Source organism: Seriola aureovittata, chromosome 15 (genome assembly GCF_021018895.1).
Source record: "Seriola aureovittata isolate HTS-2021-v1 ecotype China chromosome 15, ASM2101889v1, whole genome shotgun sequence".
Taxonomy (NCBI): Eukaryota; Metazoa; Chordata; class Actinopteri; order Carangiformes; family Carangidae; genus Seriola; species Seriola aureovittata.
In genome coordinates this window covers 23,064,167-23,084,767 of record NC_079378.1, presented here as the reverse complement: position 1 = coordinate 23,084,767, position 20,601 = coordinate 23,064,167, and the positions used below count along the sequence as shown (strand labels likewise).

The window sequence follows — 20,601 nt, the reverse complement described above, 5'->3', positions numbered from 1 at the left end:
AAAAATGTCCATGAAATAGAGTGTGAACTCTTGTATGCAGAGCAGACCTGGAGCTTAAAATAAGGCAGCAAGTCGTTATCATAAGGTACCCAGAGTTGTTGAAACATAGACACTAAGCATTTTTTACCATCTTCTCCAAGAGCCGCTCTAACAGCTCGTGTCTCACGCTCCTCCAGACAGATGTCATGTATAAATGGCCCCACGAACGTAACCTCCGGCCCAGCTATTATACATAAAAGGGCAATGTTCCCTGCAGTGGCGGAGCACTCAATGTGCCAGTGAATGAGGGGACGCTGCCAGGTCTTGGATAGCTAAATGAACAGACTCCTTTAATTGCTGAGCCTGTCTAATTGGCTCCCAGGGTGAGGCCATCACTCATGACAGACTATTTATCCTGGTCTTATCTCTGGAGAAGAGCATGACTGGATTTTGGGGGGGGGGGTTGTGTGTCAAAGAAAGGAGGGGAGTGTCTGCCGTGCTGGCAGGGTTACAGAAGGAGGCAGACGTCCAACTCGCCCCCCCCCCCCAGGCTAATCCTGCACCGAGGCCTCAGTCAGGACGGGGGCTCGCGGGTGACGTTGCAGCTCTGCCCCCTCTGTTAAATCCACAACAAATGAAAACAGACTCCAGCCACCATCTTAATTGTGTCTAATGCCTGGCATTGCTCTGCCTGTCTACCCCTGTGTTTCATCCCCCCGCTCTATCCCTTAATCCTGCACACATGCACACACACTCTCATTTAAAGAGGCACATTAGAAATTGGAGAGGCAGGGTGAGCTGTGCTGAGCCAAGCTGGCAAATGAGATTCTTCTTTTTTATTATAGCTTAACAAGATGAGTTGAGCCCGTCCAGAGTTTTAACACTCAGCTGAGTGGTCACCGTCCTTCAAGTGCGACCGTCTGCCAGCCGAGGCCATGCGGTCTTGAGGAGTGTGTGGAGCTGCTCGGTGCGGGTTTCTGCTCTGCTCGCATTCTGTCATCATTAGCCAAGCTGCTGCCTGCCACTACACTGTTCCAATAGACATCAGGGCTCTTTTACATCGCTGTCAAACCAGGGGCAACTATGTCCACTCCAGCCCAGCAGATGAGTGGACATTGACAGATGGCAACAGCGAACCCCCCCCCCCCCCCCCCCCCCCTTTTCCCCCCCTTTCAGCTGCTTCAGTTTGCCATAGCTGTACCATTTCCCTGCAGTCTTAATGAGGCCCTACCGCCTGACAAGCCCAGGGAAGGAGGGAAGGCTAGATGAGTTAGACAATGAAACTTTCATCCATCTATCTCCATCTTCTCCACCCCTCTCCATCTCTCCACACTACAATGGAACGATCAGCAGCAGGAAAGGTAGTTTTCTCAATTACTGCTGCAGAAGTGAACACAGGAAAAACTAGGCGTCATCTTCTTTGCATCTGCAAAACGCAGATCCCTCATTCTGACATTCAGGTTGATGCCTGTCACCGCTCATATCAAGCCTTAACCAAAAAAACAACTCATTACTTAGCTTGCCCTTTATTCAATTAAATCACCCTCATCTATCAAGGATTTGCAGGTTTCTATCATGACAAATTGTGATGTGAATAAAATGTCACCTGGTATCAGTGGGAAAGTGAGTTTACAATGTACCAACACAGGATCCCAGAGCTTGTCATTAATTATAGTCTCAGTTAGCCTGGAGATTGCCTGCAAGCTGTAGTTATTCAAGCAGCACTGTGTGTGTGTGTGTGTGTGTGTGTGGCCCTCAGATTGTGGATTAGGAGCGACTGCAGTCACCACAATTTCCATGGACACGCTTTAAAGCAACCCAAGCTCTTCCTAACTTTGCGCTGGAGGACACATATCATGCTAATGAAACAGACTACACTGGGTTGGCCTGTGTTCTTAACTGAGTGTCTCTATGGCAACCTGACTAATAACCATTACTTGAGGATAAGGCCGTTAATGCAAAGTTCAAGTGTTGGCTGCAAATATGCAAAAACTTCAAGGATGAGTAACGTTGCATCCGTGCTGCAGCTTATGGGTGAAGCTTCATGTATCTTACATGTATCTAACAATGGTGTGTGTGTGTGTGTGTGTGTGTGTGTGTGTTTTATTTTCATCTCTGAGGTAGAATTCATGTCACTGCTGCAAAGAGACACGGTGCAATCTTGATTCAGGGGATTACCAGGATTTGTTGTTCCCAGCTACTGAAGCCACATCGTTTTCACTAAGATGCACACACATGAATTCAACAGCTTGAATTCAAGTAATATGCAAACGTTTGTTTTTTCACCGTGAGACATTTCTGCCTTTAATTTCAACGGTTCAATTCCAAGTGCAGCGTCGATCCTGTCTAAGTCCCGCTGTTGGCTTGGGCGCAGTGTAGAGACTCCAGACACACGAATACCCTTTTTACACCAAGATAGGTTTTTTAGACGCAGGTAAACTTGCTAATAAAAGGCAATTAACACCTTTTATGCTGCCAGCCGAGTTCGCCTTTCTGTTCGGACTGAGGACGCACACAATTGCAGGGAGCGATGTCTTCTGATGTGTAGCTACAGAGCACACAGACACAGAGGAGGCTCCGTGTGAGACACTTCGATCGGTGATTGTGTGTTTTTAAAAGTTATTTCAGTGTTTCTGGTTGAAGAGCGCCGTGCTGGATTCTGTGTTTACAGTGTTTGTGCTTTGAAAGAAGTTACAACAGGAAAAGGGGCAGAAATCAGCATGTTCATCCTGGTAAATACCCACGTCTACTGCGGAGTCATCTGACCCGGATGTGAATGTAGATTGAACCCTTTTCCATTGCTGACAAAAGCCTGATGTTAGCGGGTCTTGACCAGTGGAAAAGGGGCTTTACAGTCGCCTCTCTCTTCTGTCTACCTGACAGTCAGGATCTTCATCACCTCACTGATTCTCCACAGGAGCCTATTGCTACCGGTCCATTGAGAAAGACCATGATTCTTCACTGGGTTGCTAATTGTGAACACTGCCAATTATGTTATCTGGGGCAGGTGGCCAAGCAGGAAGTAACCAGGTCCCTGCCAACATGGTCCCTGTAGAGTCCTTCATTTAATACCGAACAGTTTCCTGTGCTGGGAAACAGTTATCTGAGGAGCAGGGCAGCATCACACATCATGACGTTAGTTTCATTTGTCAGAGCATCATAGCAGAATGCACTGCTTTTAACAGGACTGAAAAAAAGGCGCTGGATTGGTCAGATCACAGCTACTGATAATATTTCCATAGCATGCTGCTCAAACAGCCGTGTCCCCAAAACACAACCGCTATGCACCACTTCCTAACAATAACACAGCGTCTTATGTTTACTCCCCTCCTCTGCAGGGGCTTGTTTTTCCCCTCTTCCCAGGGCTGCGATGAAAATGACTTTTGGCAGGTAACAGATTTTGAATGTAATGTTTCGGTGCAGCTTGTGAACTCAGCAGCCCTACAGGTACATACCTGTCAATGTCAAGTTCTCTACAGCACATACGATGTTTTCATGGCGTGCACTTCAACCGGCTCCCCAGCAAGTAAATCGTAAGGAAAAGATAAACAACTACTGTTTCAGTGGAAACAGTTCTGTCACTTGACATTAAATACCCAGTGCAACTGAAGAGCTTACCTGCTCGTTGGAACAACATTTATTCAATGCTACTTGAATGTTTTTGTGCTTAATACATATGGGACCTCATGCAAGAACGCCGTCGTATTCTAGTCCCAGAACTCTCTTTAAATTGCCACCTGCTTACTGTATGAGTAGGAGTGCGTAGGTGAAATCTGGTCATTAGCATAATAAGAGCTCCCACGTTGCTATTAAAGGCTACCTGTTCGGTTCCATTCGTGGCAGCGCTTCATTCACGAACGTGTCACCCCGAGATTAAAAATAAAATAAACTTCAGGTCCCGGTGTCGGGAGTCAGCGGACCAAAACAAGAGACGCAGCCCTGTCAGCAGTCGTATTATAGGTTTTGAAATAACAACAAAATATTAAAACAGCTGCCAGTGACGTGTCGTCACCTGTGCTGTAACAGAAATAAAGCCAGATGCTGCATGTGTGAAGACCTGTTAGTATCTTTTAGTTCTTTCTTTTTATTTTAGTTGATATTTATAATATCTATTTAAACTCTAGTGTCATTCGGATTAAGGCGTTATCATTTTGGAAGACACTCAAGTATTTTTCCGACTGAAGGAAGGCAGAGTGTCTGTACATGAGCCAAACCTCAGACCTGGATCATCTGCTAATTTTCCTTCCTCTGAACAGGAAAGTGTTTCAGCTACACTCCTCTGTTGTCCGCGGCACAGACTGATGGAAAAGATGCACTTCTGTTTTCATCTATCCAGCTGTCTACACAGGCCATGTAACAGTCATGCTATACATGCGTGAGCGCTACCAGAAGTGTATTTTGTGAGTGAAGTGAGTTTTATGAGTGAATTAGTGCACGTATCTACAGCAACTGCGTGTTAATTCTTTGTAGGTTGATCGTGAGCGTCACTATAAAGATACTGATCATAGCAGCTTTGAGTATGTACTGTTCTTAAGAGCTGCTTGCATGAGGCCCATTGTGTTATTGTTATAAGTTGCTCATCACATCTACTCACCCCTGCTCCTCCATCATCTCCTGGAGCTCCATACATTTCAGCTCTACCCTCCTCTTCCTCTCATGGTCCAGGATCTCTCTGTGCGGCTTCTTCACCAGGACGGGCTCTGCTTTGGGCTCCTCCTCCTCCTCCTCCTCCTCCTCTTCCTCATCCTCATCCTCCTCCTCCTCCATACCTGGCTGTCCGTCCTCAGCTTTAGTTTGTAGGACTGCAGTCGGCGTGGGCGCTCCTGACCCCGCAGCTGTTCCTGCTCCGGGGACCACCGGCTGCGACACCCCATTTGCGCCATCCTTAGGAGACGGCACCCTCGCTGCATCGTACATGATTACTGAACTCTGTGGAGATGGAGAGAAAGAGATCAGCTGATGGAGGAAAAGAAGAACTGACAGAGGAACACTTGGTATTCCTTTGGAAGTCTCATTTCGTGTTAATGATTTAACGTCCAATATTCCCGCGAACCTCCATTTGGGAGGATTTGGGTTGTTGCTGATTTATTACTGCACTGTCCACGGTGGTGAGAGCGTGTAATTCTTATACACACAGCTCACATTTAATAACATAAAATATGAAAGTAGAATATTCTTCACTTCCACCGTGTCGAGCCCATGAAGGAACCTTTACCATCATTCCACACATACACACACACACACACACACACACACACACACACACACACACACACACACACACACACACACACATTCCTACAACAACCAATTCAAACACATAATAAGCCACAAACATTTAGCGGCACACTGAAAGGTGAGCTGTTTGTGACGTGATGGTAATGTCAGTGGACAGGCTGCAGCGTTTTTGCCTGAACTGAGTAGTGCACTTTGCAATTCACACACATCATCATACTGTACACACACACACACACACACACACACACACATACCATGGACCTTGAGTACATGTAGACATGCATTGCCAGCGACAGCGCTGACAGCAACTTCTGCTCCATGAGTCAACAACCCAGTAGTGCCTAGAGGCAGGAAGGGGGGGGGGGGGGGGGGGGGGGTTGAATTCCTCTTTAAAACTCTCTGATCTCCTGGACTCAACTGAAGCTGTAAAGCAACGTCGTATACCACACACACTGTACATCAAGACAGGGGAAGGAGGAGAGGAAGAGGATGACACAAAGCCTGTAGCAACAAAACACGTGACAGTGGAGAATAGGGAAAGTATTGATTTATCTTTGATATGACTTGATTGATTTTATTATATCGACCATGAATGCATTCTTTGTTCTCGACTTTCGCAACCTTTTTGTTTCTGGCTCGTTTACTCGTGAAATGATGATCTTGTCATTTTGGTGAATAAAAAAAAAATCGCCTCGTCCAAGTGCTGCATGGACTGCGCTCTGATTAAGATGGATGGTCCTGTTAAGGCCGGTGTAGAACAAGAGCGGGAAGACTGGGAAGGCCTTCACGTGCCCACGAGCCTCGGCCGCCTCAGCGCCTCAGCTCCTCTCCCTCTGCCACTAATGGCTTCATTTTTCAGCAAGGAGCCAAAGAAGCCCAGCTAAGGCACTTCATCACTGTCACACACGGAGACAAGGAAGATACCGAGGCTGGATGGACGAAAGCTCCACCGCTACATTTACATCTTCTACCAACTTATCCCATCCCATCACTGTGATCGTGTGAGCAGCCTTCAGGCAGGCGGTTCCCTACGATTGAGCTGATTCGGAAAGTCTTTGACTGGTTAATAGGGATGTGCTTGTTTTTGAAGTGCTGCGAGCTGGTAAACGAGCCGTGGATCTGTGTGCAGCGACACGACTCTCGGGCTGACAGAACAGGTGGCAGGACAGCAGGAGGTATTATCTCTGAATCTATTATACAGTAAATCAGCACTTGATATTCCATGACAGAGATCTCTCATCTGCACAAACTTGTGTGCAGAAGGTTCTTGGGAGAAAAAGCTCTCATCTATCAAAAGAGACTTTAGAACGACATTCAGGAAGACTGGAGCACCCTCTGTACCAGCTCGGAGGAGAGACTTTTTTGTTTCTTATTTTTGCTTTATTGATACGACAAAACCCAACGGCAGTGGCAGCAAAAAAACTAAGAAACAAAAACAAACAAAAGTCCAATAGAATGAAAGAATCAACCGAGACTTACTGTAAATCCTTCTGTGTGGTTTCTATGCTCCTTTACACCTTTCACAAATGTATACATTACACTCCAAACATGACTCCACTCTGCACCATTAGCATTTATGAAAGAGCCAAAATAAACAGGCCGTTAATGAGAAATTCAATCCAAACTCTAATCCAAGAGGTGATACGATTTTAGAAAGAATCTAGACATTTAAGTGGGACCGAACAATTTGAGTAACATTTCAATTTAAAAAACATTTAGTTAATTTAGTTTCAATGCAGTTTTCTTTCTTCATCCATTAGCCATACCGCTTATCCTTTTAGGTGGGTGGCCAATCCCAGCTGACTCTGGGTGAGGGCGGGGTGCACCCTGGTCAGGCCGCCAGAGTTGACGTTTAGAGACAATCACATTTACAGGCAATTTAGAGTCACCTAGCGTGCATGTGTTTGGATTGTGGGAGGAAGTACCCGCAAAAAACTCACGCCGCCATGCAGAGAACATGGAAACTCCACGCAGGAAGACCACTGCACCACCGTGCCGCGGTTTGTTTGAATTTATTTTAATTAGACCAGGTGTCCACAGGCGATGAAAGCTTGAGCTGGTCTGTTCAGGTCTGGGTCTGTCAGTCAGAGAGGAGGACCGTGGTTAATCTCTTTTGTGCTGGACATCATGTCTTGGCCGCTGAGTTGCCCCCGGTAACAAACAACATGATTTCCACCATATGAAACTGACCGAACATAAGAAGCTGTTTGAAATCCAGATGTAACAAGATTAAATAAGATGAAGATATCATCGCAGAAATCTTCAGAAACGGGAAACTCCCTTCACAAGTGAGATCCTCCGCAGCGCCAGATGTGTGGAGTCAGAAGCTGCAGGCCGTGTCGCCGGTGTTAAATGAACGCTGCAAATATCCAACCATCTCATTATACTAATGCATCACTCCACAGCCATTCCTCTTTGTTCCCATGAGGGGGGCGGGGCGTGCACAAATCTGTTCTCTTTCAAGTTAAAACAACTAAATCATTGACTTGTGTAATGAAAAAAATCATAGCATAAAGGGAGAGTTGTCAGTGAGCTGATAAGGAAGCAGAGCACACAGTCAATTTGTGTGAGAGTCCTCTGCAGGGACTGAAGGTTATCTGCAGCTACTGTATTAATGGTGGCACCAACCTCGTCTTCTATTATTGCGAGGGCGTGTAAGACTGTCACATCCCGACAAACGCTTTGTAATTAGTCATTATGCTAAGTGGAGTTGTTTAGCCACATTCGCTGAGTGTCACCATCAGTTATTTCAAATCCCAAAGACAGAATGCGTCTTGAACATTCAATATTCCAGTTTGGAGCAATGACACTGATTGCTGTTAGAAATTAAAGAGCCATTAGTTCACGCCCTCTCTCCACTGAGAGAGAGAGAGAGGGAGAGAGAGAGAGAGAGAGAGAGAGAGAGAGGATCGTTCCTGTTGTCTGCTCCTGTGTCGGCTCTGCAGCCCGTCTTCTGCTGACGTCACACCTCAGACCACAAAAACAAAAACAACCCTGAAGTGTAAAATAACAGCCAATCACAGCGGTCATCCGCTCCGAATGCGTAAGGGTTGTTGCAATTTCCATAAGAGCGTCGTGATTTCTCAATTACAGAGTAGCTGGTCGCCCATGCGGGGCTGACTCATCTGGAACATACAGTGGATGGATCACGTGCTGAAAGCTCAATTAATAAGAATAACACTGTGGCCACACAGTGAAAAAATCTTGGTCTCATTAGCAACATAATGTTGCATTAGGCTAATGGGACATTAGAGAGGGGATTGCCTGGACTTGAACCACCGTGTAATTATAGTGATTATTTTCTTTTTCCACAGGGGATTTTATCGAAATATATTATTATCAAAAAGCAAATGACATACTTTTTACTACTGTCTGTGAGCTGCTATGTGTTGGGATCATTGATTCATTTTCCTGTTTGCCTCTTTGGATGGATATATACAGTTTATTCAGAGTAAACTGCCTCCTTCACATCTATTGGCTGCGTTGCCATTAAAGATGGTATAAAGACATTAAGAGCGTTTCTATCTACCTTTATGCAGATTTTCAATTTGCATTTAAAAAAAAAAACCTGCCAGCAATTCTCAAGTCAAATGTTCCAAAAATGACTTTTTACGTTCGGCTGAGGTGGAGAAGTTGGTGCATTGATAAAAACTAAATATGACAAAGTGCAATGGAGACGGACTTCAGGGAAGAACTGTGATGTGTGTGGAGTATTTGATCAAACTGTCACATGTTAGTGACGAGATGAAAAACGTTCATGGCATTAATACTTGCAACAAATACGAATGCCATATTTCCATATTCTCCACATGGTTTTCCGTCAGTACATTTTTGACTGGCGCTCTTTTAATTGTGTCATCTCGTTACACCGTCTTCTCTCTGGTTTAATAGCACTTTGCATTGTTGGCCCCAAGCTGTTTATCTTGATGTGGCCGACTCCTAATATCCACAAAACAGCAGTAGATGGAAAGTGACTTTAATACTTTCATTAGCATTTCCTTTGCAGAAATGTAGCTGAGACTGTTGCTGCATTTACATGACACTTTACATACTTTTACTTTAATCTAGGTTTATGACGCAACATGACAAACTCGGCTGTACTTTGTGTTTAGCGCTAACTGCTAAATGTCAGCATGCTAACATTGTCACTATAAGTATGTTAGCATGCTGCATTTAGCTTAAAGGAAGTACGACCGCACAGAGCTGCTAGCACGGCTGCAGAGCGTTGGTCTTGTTTTCATTTGACCGCAGTGAAAACATCAATCAAACCAATAACGAGATGAACCTTTGTAATCTGGCATCGACACTTGTAAACTCATTAATTGATATCATTACCATCACTGTCAAGGGTATTGACAAGGGAAGAGTTTAGCAGTTTTTCATTGTCTGTGTCATTTTTCTGTCTATAAGGATTAGGGAAATATTCAGCTCCGTCTTTATACAGCATGTTTTCTGAATCCGAACACAGTGAGTTTGTTTTTTAATGTGGTAAATGTACACAGCCGGTCCCTTTCAGTGCACAGCATATGCATGGCCATCTGTATATTTAGTCTTGATCGACCTTACAACGTAAATACTGCAGACACTGCGCTGTATGTTCATGGAGGAGAGAGACAGTAGAGAAGCTTCACGGCGAGTGTGTGAATTTTTCATTATAAAAAAATATTCTTTGCAGTCATAAAAGAATATTGAGTATTGCAGGCCACAGTCTGCACTTGACTGTAAGCAGGAAAATTCAGCCAGCGCTGATTTGTATTTCATCCGTAACGCTGACATCACATTAATATGGAAGGTATCCAACAGTCCAGCTCCGGCAGGAATCATTTTAGATGCTATTGTCTTGTTGCATCTTCTGCATTTTATTTTGACGCCTAATTTAAAAATATCAGCTGACTTTGTAATTAGAGTGTAAAAACACTTAAACACAACAGCGTGCTACTTTTCTTTTTTTTTTTCAGAATCTTGTGGCTTGTTTAAGTGGAGTCTATTTCATCTGCCACACTCCAGAGAATAAAGCAGAGAGGTGGGTCTAGTCTGCTTGGGGCCATGTTCCTCACTAAAAGCCAACTCCAACCCCTCTCTAACCCCTCGCCACTCTCTCATAGCACGGCAGGTCACTCCGTGTTGTGCACAAAGGCACCGATGATTGGATCTCACTCAGCGGTGGCTGCTCCTCATCCATGATTGCAGGGTGGCAGTAATAGGGGGCCTGACCTCGACTGAGACTGGCAGAGAGAAGCTGAAAAAACATTCTGGGTGGCTTTCACTCAAACTTCTTTTCCTCCTCCCCCCTCCTCCCTCCCCCCCTCCCCTGTGAAATGATGTGAAATGACAGAAATATTCAGAGTCAAGGTGGTTGCACTGGATATACTCTGTGTGCACGTGTCTCAGCAAGAGCTGACTGCACTCCTCTCTGTGTGTGTCCTATCTCCTGCTTTCCATCGCACCTTTCTACCAAAATAATCAGCCCCTTGGCTGGAAGCTTGGTTTTGTTTTTAGCAGGCTGGCACCCAGAGGATGTGTTTAGCTTTCCCAAGGTCAGCTGTCTTCATTCCAGGCACGTTGGATTGCTGTTGGGTGCCGGGAAACAAGCAGACTTTTTTTTTTTTCATTTTTCATTTTTTTTTTTTTTTTAATCGTAGTTGGATGGACGGTGCATACAAAACGAGCAGCAGAGGTCTCAGGAATGGTAAAGAAGGAAGAGATAGTCGTGCACAGTGGTTATGTTTGACATTTAAATGGGGGCTCAAATAAGAGACATGTGTAATTTCTTTTTCTCTGCTGTCAAAGCTCTGTGCTTTAATGAGTCACAATGAGATCAGATAGACAGACTTCAGCTGAGACGTTGGCACCTTTTCAACAAACAGCTGTTTTGATTTGGTGAAATCATGCCGAGGCACAGTCCAACAGTCATCTGACTTAATTAAACAGAGATGAGTTTAGACTGAGAATGAGTTTCTGTAAAGTGCTTCACTCACTTTTCTGTTTGTGCTTTGGCAACACAGCGCAGAGTGACATAAGAGTGCGGCTCCGACTGTAGTTCTGGGAGATTTCTCCTCTATAGAAATTGCAAAACACTCCTCGCTCAGATGCAAAAACTACACTTTCATGTGTAAGAGTCACCATGTGCATCATTTGGAGCCGAGCAGACAACACAAGCGGGATGATAACAGCTCACATCGACACACTCTGAACTAATGAGTGGTATGAGAGAGATACATAGCAAGTCAAAGCGAGAAGTTGGCAGAAAATGTTTGGACTTTGGTGGAGAAACATCTTTGGCAACCTCAGAGACAGAGTGTGACAAAAATAAACCCCTGTCCCATTTTCAACACAGACAGATTCGCCACAGAGGAAGACGGCGAAGCTGTCTGTACGGCGACATCTGGGCCCGTCCTGGCACACAGTTCAGCTGCCGGTTGACAATCTGGAGGAGAAGTCGCTCGACCTCGGCGCGGGGCTTCGCTCCTCGGGGGATCAGACTGTGATTTCTTTGAACCTCTCCTTCGGCTGGTGTGCGTCTGCTCCAGCTGGCTTGATGCACAACCACATTCTGCTGGAACTCGTAAACTCGTCCGAGTTGCCGTGTGCAGTGTCTCAGGGGAGAAATGATTAGCACCGGACCGCTTCTGATGCGATTAGCGGGGTCACCGACAGGGGAGGGATGTGCTCAGGTCCGCGAGCCTGAGTCACTCCCCGCCTGTCGCTACGCTGCACATCACATCACAACACAACTCTGAGGAATTCTAGGGAGGGAGCATATAAAGATAAAACTGCTTGTGTAGGATTATTATTGATTCCAAATCATCTTTATCCATCTCTCTACTCCCTGCTGAGTGACAGAAGGGGAATGAAATGATTTTATGTAAAACAATTATTCCTCAGCACAATTGAGCACCATGAAAAACGCTGGTGCCACAAATTTGCAAAACAAATCTGGTGGACTCATAACAGGAGTATGTTCACATAGGCTACTGAGGTTGTTTATTTCAGTCCTTATTAATATTCACAAATTGAAATAAAAAACGAAAATACTGGCCGAGAAGGCGCAGGCTGAAGCTGAAGCTTATTACTCGTACTGTCTTTACATAACGTTACGTGAGTCTGCAACCCTCTCTGCCACTGTGCAGTCAGAGACAACGAGAAGAAACTTTTTGCCGCCAGGATTAGACACGTTCACTGTTAAGTTTATGCAGTTTATGCAATCTCGGTTTTATATTTATTTAACACCATATTTTTAAACTTTTTTATTATTATTATTATTTGCCAAACAAACTACATATTTTTAATTCATTGTCACAACTCATCCACAGGTTCACTCATTGGAGGAGATAAGCATCTTCTTTTTATATTCGTCTTTACCCATGTTCTTTTAAATGCACTAATAAGTTCATACAGGCTCTCTATGATTTCAAACAACCTCTGAGAACAGTTTGGGTTATAAGTTATATAACGATAAGTCTTAGAAGTTAAGAGGATTTTCTTTTCTTTCCTTTTTTTTTTTTAAACATTATGTTGTTGGACATTTCTGTCTGTCTGAAAAAACAGGGTAGAGATGGACAGGAAACAAGATAAGAGAGGGTTTATAATATAAAGCACAAGGCTGGAATCAAACCATCAACAATGCAGTTACAGTATGTGCTGTGTGCTTTTAGAAATGACACTATCAGGACGTCCGAGAGTGAAGAAGAAGACGCTGAATACACTTATTAATATGGGAGAGGGAAAGGTTGGGGAGGACGATGATAGAAACTGCAGGTCAGCTGTGCAAATTAATTGCTGAATTAATTTGTGCATGTCAGTGTTGGTTTCTTAAAATTATTTAAATATTGGCACTGATTTTTTTTTTTTATTTCTATCAAACATCACTTAACAAAGAGCATCTGTGTTCCTGATGAAAGCAAAGGCTTAAAAATGAAAGAAATAACTAAAACTTAAATAAAGGATGTAATGTTTGGTTCCTGCTGCAGGTTCTGGAGCTCGTGAACAGAGAGTTTTCAGTTACGATGCTTTGAGGAAACACCTCTTAAACTTAGACAGGTTCATAAGATCATTTCAGTCTATAATCCTCTCAACCATAAGATGCTTTTGAGCCACGAGGCCTTGATCCTGGCCTTCAGTCAGTGGTAATGAAGCTTGGAGAAACTTCTCTCCTCACTCGTGTCACAAGCACCGTTTCCAACTATCTGCTCCACCAGCTCGTTCTGTCTTCATCCAATCACAGGCTGACACGGGGGCCTTCAGCCAATCACTCGTAAGCTGTCAGACTTTAAAAGTGCTCTCTCTCTCTCTCTCTCTCTCTCCACTGTCATTCAGCTGTCACTCCAGCACCACGAAGAATCCGTGACCCACCTTCACCCCTTCACCACCTCAGCTGTGGATGCCTGACCGTCTCCAATCAAACCATCCCATCAGAACTTTCCCTCTCATGAAGGTGTCCCCGTCCTCGAGCTCCATTCCTCATCAGATTCATCTAATAGGAAGCACCTCTTCCCATGGTGATTTATTCCTTCTGTTCAAAATAAAATCAATTTTATTTCAACTTTCTCATCCTCTTTTGTGTCGTATTAGTCTCTCCTGTTTGAACTGTGAGCAGTTTGAAGCTTCTTTGTGTCTTCGTCCTCTCTAACAACCATAAGACTCTTGTCTCCAGCATGTATGTGTCTAACAGGTCGGTAGAATGTGTAAAAAATCCATATATTCAAAAAAAACCAGAGCTGGCTAGCTTATGACGCTAACAGCATGCAAAACATAAAAGGTCAATAAAGTAAATTATCAAGTAGTGCATCCATGGATTTACTGTACTCCGTGAATGAAACAAATCTGCCTAAATACGTTTGGCTCTCCAAAAGCCGCACTGCACACGACGTCTCTGCAGCATTTCACACAGACACTTCACATGGAGGACGCGACCCCCGCGACCCCCGCGACCCCCGCGACCCCCGCGACCCCCGCGCTCCCTGGAGAACAATGTACGTCAAGTGTGGTCCGACATTTCCTCTCAGAGCCACGTGAGAAGACAGAACTTCAACAAGCTACAAAACAAAAAGATCGAAGCTTTTCCTTGAGATATCATTTCCATACCGTCCATATGGAGCGCATTAATGCATCCAGCCTCCACAGTATCTCGTGTCCTTGCTTACTCAGCAAATACAACTTCAGTTGCATCTCAGGTTTCATCATCTGCTTTGGCCTTTGTTCCACCGCTATAAGCCTCAATGTTCTTTTAGCCAGCATAGCAGTTTTTTCGGATACTTTGAGATTGAACTGAAAATGTAGCTGCAACATAACACTGTATGGGGTTGAAAACCTCTTTCCAAACACAGCTTGGAGTCTTATTGCATTTTGTGAATGAGAAGCAGAAGGAGCTGAGGCAGTAAATTACCCTCTTTCTTTCTGAGGTGCAACTCCATCCCGGAAGGATGAAATGATGTTAGAAAAACTTCAGTAAAACTTCTCCATGTGACTCATCTTGCTCAGAGGGCAGCAGAACACGGACAGTGGAATTTATTATTAAAAATCACCTTCTCTTATCCGAGGATAGAGATAAGAGCGGGTTCCTCAACTGTGTCTCTCTGCCCCGTCTCGCCCTCTTGCTGGGAGTGTCAGAGAGTCATTTGGAGATAAGTCTGCCCCCTGCACTCTCCGTCCACACCAGCCGTCCATTATAGAGTTTATCAAATGTCCAGCAGACATGCTAGGTCTAAATTAGCTCATCGCCACACCGGCAAGTGCTTCAGTCAGTGGCTGATGTGTTCTCACAAATCCAACTGATCTCCCTAAACCATCATTAGTATATTCCTCTCCCTCAACTGAAATGATTCCCCAGTGGCTCAACTCATAATTTCACAAAACCCATCAGCTACAATTATTCACCCATAAATATTTCCATGAATTACCACCGTCCTGTATGATAATGATCAAAATCAACCGCGACCTCTGGCTTGACAGAGCCAGAAAGTTTCAGTATGAGAGGGTGAGGGCAAAGATGCTGGAGCACTTCCACAGTCAGCTTCAAAGAAGAAAATCTAATTTAAAAAGTTAGTAGGACCAGAGTGCACCGGGTGCAGGGAGGCTGAAAAGTGGAAGGGTCACCAGGGAGTCGTCAGGGTGACAGTATGAGGAGTGAAGTTTACAGCCCAGATCACAGGCTTTCAGACTTCAAACATCTGCTGCAATTTGTGTCAAGAATTGTACGTCTGTCTTCTGTCTGTATTTACATTCAGTGGGACTTACACTTCCTGAGAATGTTGTTAAGTCACGTGTCCACTGAGAAGAAATGTCTATAAATCATTCCCTTCAGCACCAGAGTAATCCAGTGATAGGTGTCTGTACATCATTGGCTACAGTGCAAATGAGAACTTTGAATAGCGAAAGTTAAACATCCATTTAGAGCTGCAAAATTAATCGAAATATAATCGAAATATCTAATATTGAAATATCCAAATCACAGGAGCTGCAACTGTTTTTGATAAAAGGTCAAATGTGTCACGACATTGTTTTGCATTGTGAGCACCATCAGTGTTGTGGTGCTACAGAGACGCCCCCGACCTACAGATCATTCTCTCCAGACGTAAAGGAACATGATTGTTTGGTACATGACCAACAAAAATCACATCATCATTATTTTAAAACATTTTCAGTGACGATAAAATGCAAAAACTTTGACTTTTCCATGCTGAACTGTTAAATATGTGTTGACATTACCGAGGCTCAGACACTGACACTTGCTTCTATCTATGCATCTACAGTGATTTTCCCTGCATTGAAAAACTGTAAACAACAATTTAAAATAACATCCAGGGGGCAACAGGGCTGTTAGATGTCTTGATTTTGTCTGAGGGGGTGTCCACGGTATCAGACTAGAGGAACGTACCCTCGAGGTTCACGAAACACAAATGCATTTTCATGCAGTGAAAGATTCTGACATTATCCCACAGAGCTTCATGTTTTGACACCGTACGCTTTAAAGACCTCCGAAAACATGGTATTGATATGGATGAAATCTTCCTCCTATCCAGCCGCCTGCTGTGTCTGGGTGATTGAACCAGTCAAAGAGAGAGTTGGCTGAATAGAGTCAGTGCCCGCAGCAATCTGAAGCCAATCTCCAGACTGCTGCAGCACAGAAATGAGGCTGTCCTCTTTTCCACCTGCCTGTGCTGCTGCTCTTTAATTGACACAGCACTCTGGAGCGCAGAGCGATCAGCTTCCTGATACAAAGTGATGTCTGTCAGTTAGCGGCAGACGTTCATCGCCCGACTGCAATCACCCCCTGGACTACAGGAACATCGCTCGGAAAGCTTCTGCACAAGAGCGCCTTCACTCCTGCCGGTGCAGCACCCGCCTTCATCCCACATAAAAACCACCTTCTACCGGTGATAGCAATACAACAACAACAAAAACAAGATCTCTCAAAACTTTCAGACAATTCCCCTCTTTCATTTCCCAGCAGAATAAAAGTTGTCAGGAGTTTACGGAGGTTTTGTTTTGCTCGGTGCAGCCACAGGGTTGATTTTAAATACAGGTTTTCTGCCTACACCTTTCCAGGATTGTAATCACCAGCAGCCCTCGACTGCCGTCACACAGCTTCGTGCATAACAAAAATTGTGCAGGCTGATGAGTCATGAGCTAAAACCTCGGCTTAATTACACTGGGGACTCAGGCTCTCTGTCACTTAGCTCCGGGCCAATGAACCAAATGATTTTCTTATTAGTTTCCTACCAGCTAACGCCCCAGTTTTGTTTGTTTTAGTTCGCATGTTCATACCCAAATGTTTCTAACTGATTAGTTAAAGCTGAACAAAAAAAAAACCACAAAAGGAATTCATGACATTTCTCATTTATCAGTGAAGAATTAGCAGCTGGAGCCGTGGTGATCAGCATAATCACCTGATCATCATCAGGCGATTTCTTATTTGAATAAAAATATTTTATGTGATTATCATCAGATAAGTTTCTGTTCTCATTTTTAACAATCTTAGTGGTAGATTTACTTTTATAGTGGTAAATTTAATTACAATTACTGAACATCCTTATAGTTAATTTAGTGGAGCCTGATATGTATTATAACACCCCACACACTCACACTGACAGAGGAGAGCAAGGACAGAGGAGGCACAGCGCCAAAGGAAAGCTGTGTTTATTGGTTTTGCTCCAGAGCACTTATACGTCTAAAAAAAAACCTAACAGCAGACATGTAAAATGACACTCCTGCTTTGTTGACTCTCAGAGATGCTTTAAGTTGCATCGTCTCTATTTAAACAGTTTTTACACATCGCTTTCTTCAACTAAGTCAAAATGTGGAGTGTATCATTGAGAAAGCAACAGACCGTGTAAACAGATCCATTATGGACAGTTTGTGAATATGAGCTGCAGTTATAGTTGATGTAATGCTGTGGTGAATTGTTCAGGCAGCAGTCAGTCCATTCATCTTCCTTTAAGACAGTATCAGTGCTTTTGCATGCTGTTTGCTAATTAGCACTAAACACATACTACAGGAGAGGCTGATGGGCGTGTCGTTAGTTTCGCAGGTATTTGGTCGGAAATGAAAACTTTGACGTGATGATGACGACGATTGATCCTCTGGGAACCATCGATGTCTGCACCACATCTCCAATATATTTGTTGATATCGCTCAGTCTGGACCGAAGCGGTGGACAGACTGACATTACCGTTCACACAGCCACATCATTAGTGTGGTTGAAAACACGGCTGTTGGATCTTGGTAAGGCCGGTCTATGTCTGATGCACAGATTAAAAGATGAGGCTAAACTCATATCCATTCATTACTAAGAGTTTTAAACATTCAGATCAGGGCCTCTGCCTCTCACATGCTGCTCCCAGTTGACAGCAGACACATCCTCTTCCATTTCCTCGTAGACTAGTTAGACTGTAATACTCACATCTGCTGCTGGAGAATAACATACGACTTCAAATGGAGCCGAGCCAACAATGCATTTCAGTCCTTATTAAATCTGGCATGTTGACTGAGATGCCACATTCTTGTTTATAGCTACAGTCAGTTATGTGGCATGTCCATATGTACCGCTGCCTCCTACACTGACTAATTAGATGGTTTCTTGGCCCTCTGACATGTTTACAAGATGCTATAATATCCACTAAACATGTTTTTTTGTTTTGTTTTTTATAATGTATTGTTAGATCCACCATCAAGATAGATACAAAAATATCCAGCAATTCTCTGCACATCTTCCGGCTGGTGCATTCAGCAGAGTCTAAGCCAGCTGTGGCGAAGTGAATGAAAACACAGTGTTGATTAGTAAAGTACAAAAAATGATATGCAAGTTTAAACCAAACCTGCAACAACTGGAATCCACTGAGTAGTGACCCCCCTTTGTCACCTGACTTCCTCCTTTGCTCCTGTCATTATTACTACAGCTGCTAAAGGTCGCCTCACAATAAAACATAACTATGGGTCATAATGAGCCGCTGCACCACGACCTGAGGAGTTTTTCCACAGGAGGACAGCCTTGGGTTTTTTTGTCAAACCTATTTATATGAGCTTAAACACCATGAAATTAAACAACTTTTTTTGTATAATCCCTAAATGTCGCCATGCATACAGTGATTTACACTGTCGGTTACAACTTGAACCCCGTATTAAAGCCCGTATTTGTTTACATTTTGGAAATTTAAGATCACCAACAGAAACTATTAGCAGGTGTTGTTCTGCTCTGTACAAGGGCATGAACGGACAACTATAAATGCATCAGTTTAATCCTGAAGAAAACTTCAAAATTAAAAACCTTCTAAAGTTATGAGGAGCAAATTGCAGCAATTGGGCACAATGAGCTTTAAAGCAACCTACATTGATTGCTGCAGAAGCTGTTGATCGTGTTGATAAGCCGGCCAGACTACAATAACTCCCTGCTGCTTTTAGATCACCTGCACGCACCTGTCCTTTTCACCTTCACTCAGTATCTGTGCCTCACGTGTCTTCCTCAGGGCCTCCCCTGCAAGGCTCCTGCATCTGCCTTACACTTTGATAACATCTCATTTAGCAGGTGGAAACTTCCCTAACAGTACAAAAAGTATCCCAAATTCTAACAACCCAACTCCAGTTTTTCAAATCAAAGATTTGAAAAAACATGGCCGGGAACACTGATCAGCATATGTCCAAGGATTTTTATACTGATTTCTTTTATACTTTTTATCGCTGTCATCATAGGCGGCCCAGGTGTGTCACACAGCTGATCATGTACAACGAGTCGTCCATTAACATGAACAACGCTCCGCAGCTTGAGCTTCAAAATAGTCGGAGGGAGAAGAAAGAAATATCAGCGTGGATTTGAGGTCAGACGAGGGCAACTACACAATTTATCGACAGACATTCTGCGAAGGTGTCGAGAAGGCGCTTTAGTGCCGTCCACATTTAGTGGTTTAAAAGAGGAAAGAATACTGTGCATCTCCATTATTGTCAGGAAACAACAATCAGTCAATCAGCAGCTGTAGAGGACTGAACACAGCTGTGAACTGGTTTAACAGAGGGAGTGAATAAAGGCAAACACAGTATCAATAACACAATATCTGATGACAGCGTCTCCACTGTTTATCACTGCACCCATATTATTAAAAGTTATAATAATAGCCATAATTATGCTTTGTGTGTGCTGCTAGCTATTTTTTTTCTACAGTGTGGTTTTTCTATTGCTTAGGAATTAAATTTGTACACTGGTTGCTATGGTAATAAAATGAATGAATTGTGAAATGTATTGTCAGCCAAGCACTACAACGACAAATCAAATGATTTTCTTCTCAAATATTTTCTCAACTTGGCTTTTGGAGGAGGCTTAAAAAATCTTTCCCCGAGGCCGTCAGGATATAGATTTTGAAAGAAACACATTGAGTTGCTTGAAAAACAAAGAGAGAGAGAGAGTGAGAGAGAGAGAGAGAGAGAGAGAGAGAGAGAGAGAGAGAGAGAGAGAGAGAGAGGGTGTACGATTTTTTTTTGTTGTTGTTGGTGTCGAGCTACATTAATGTAATGACCCTTTCTCTTATCATAACAATGGATCTATCAAGCTTAAATCAACTCTCACATCAGCTTCTATGAAGATGGATTTAATCCTTCAATCCAGTAATTATTGAAATGTCATTTCATTACAGGCACACACAGATCCCCTGGTGGCCGCCGCCGCGCCGCCGCCGCCACCCCGCTCAGCGGTTGGATCAGACTTCAGAAGAGACCAGAGCTGTTGGCTTGTTGTCTGAGTCCTGGCATTCACAACTGTCAGCCCTCGGGCTCTCGAGCCATGAGGCTGCACTCAAATCATTTGCAGTTTCCTCTTTTCCCCAACTCTCATGTTGAGACACAAAAGCACAGAAATGCAAATAAAAGTGGGTATTAAGACAATCAGGGGCACGTTGG

The 20,601-nt window shown here is 43.8% G+C and overlaps 1 protein-coding gene across 2 annotated transcripts in view; it reads right to left on the bottom strand.

Annotated features, from left to right (window-relative positions):
• The window catches only part of srrm3 (serine/arginine repetitive matrix 3), a 74,566-nt gene that overhangs the window by 30,463 nt on the left and 23,502 nt on the right, over positions 1-20,601 (bottom strand). For both annotated transcript variants that reach the window (XM_056397761.1, XM_056397760.1), the window contains exon 2: positions 4,574-4,908. In XM_056397761.1, the coding sequence (XP_056253736.1) occupies positions 4,574-4,896 (323 nt within the window). In that variant the 5' untranslated portion in view covers positions 4,897-4,908. The remainder of the gene's footprint in view (positions 1-4,573; positions 4,909-20,601) is intronic.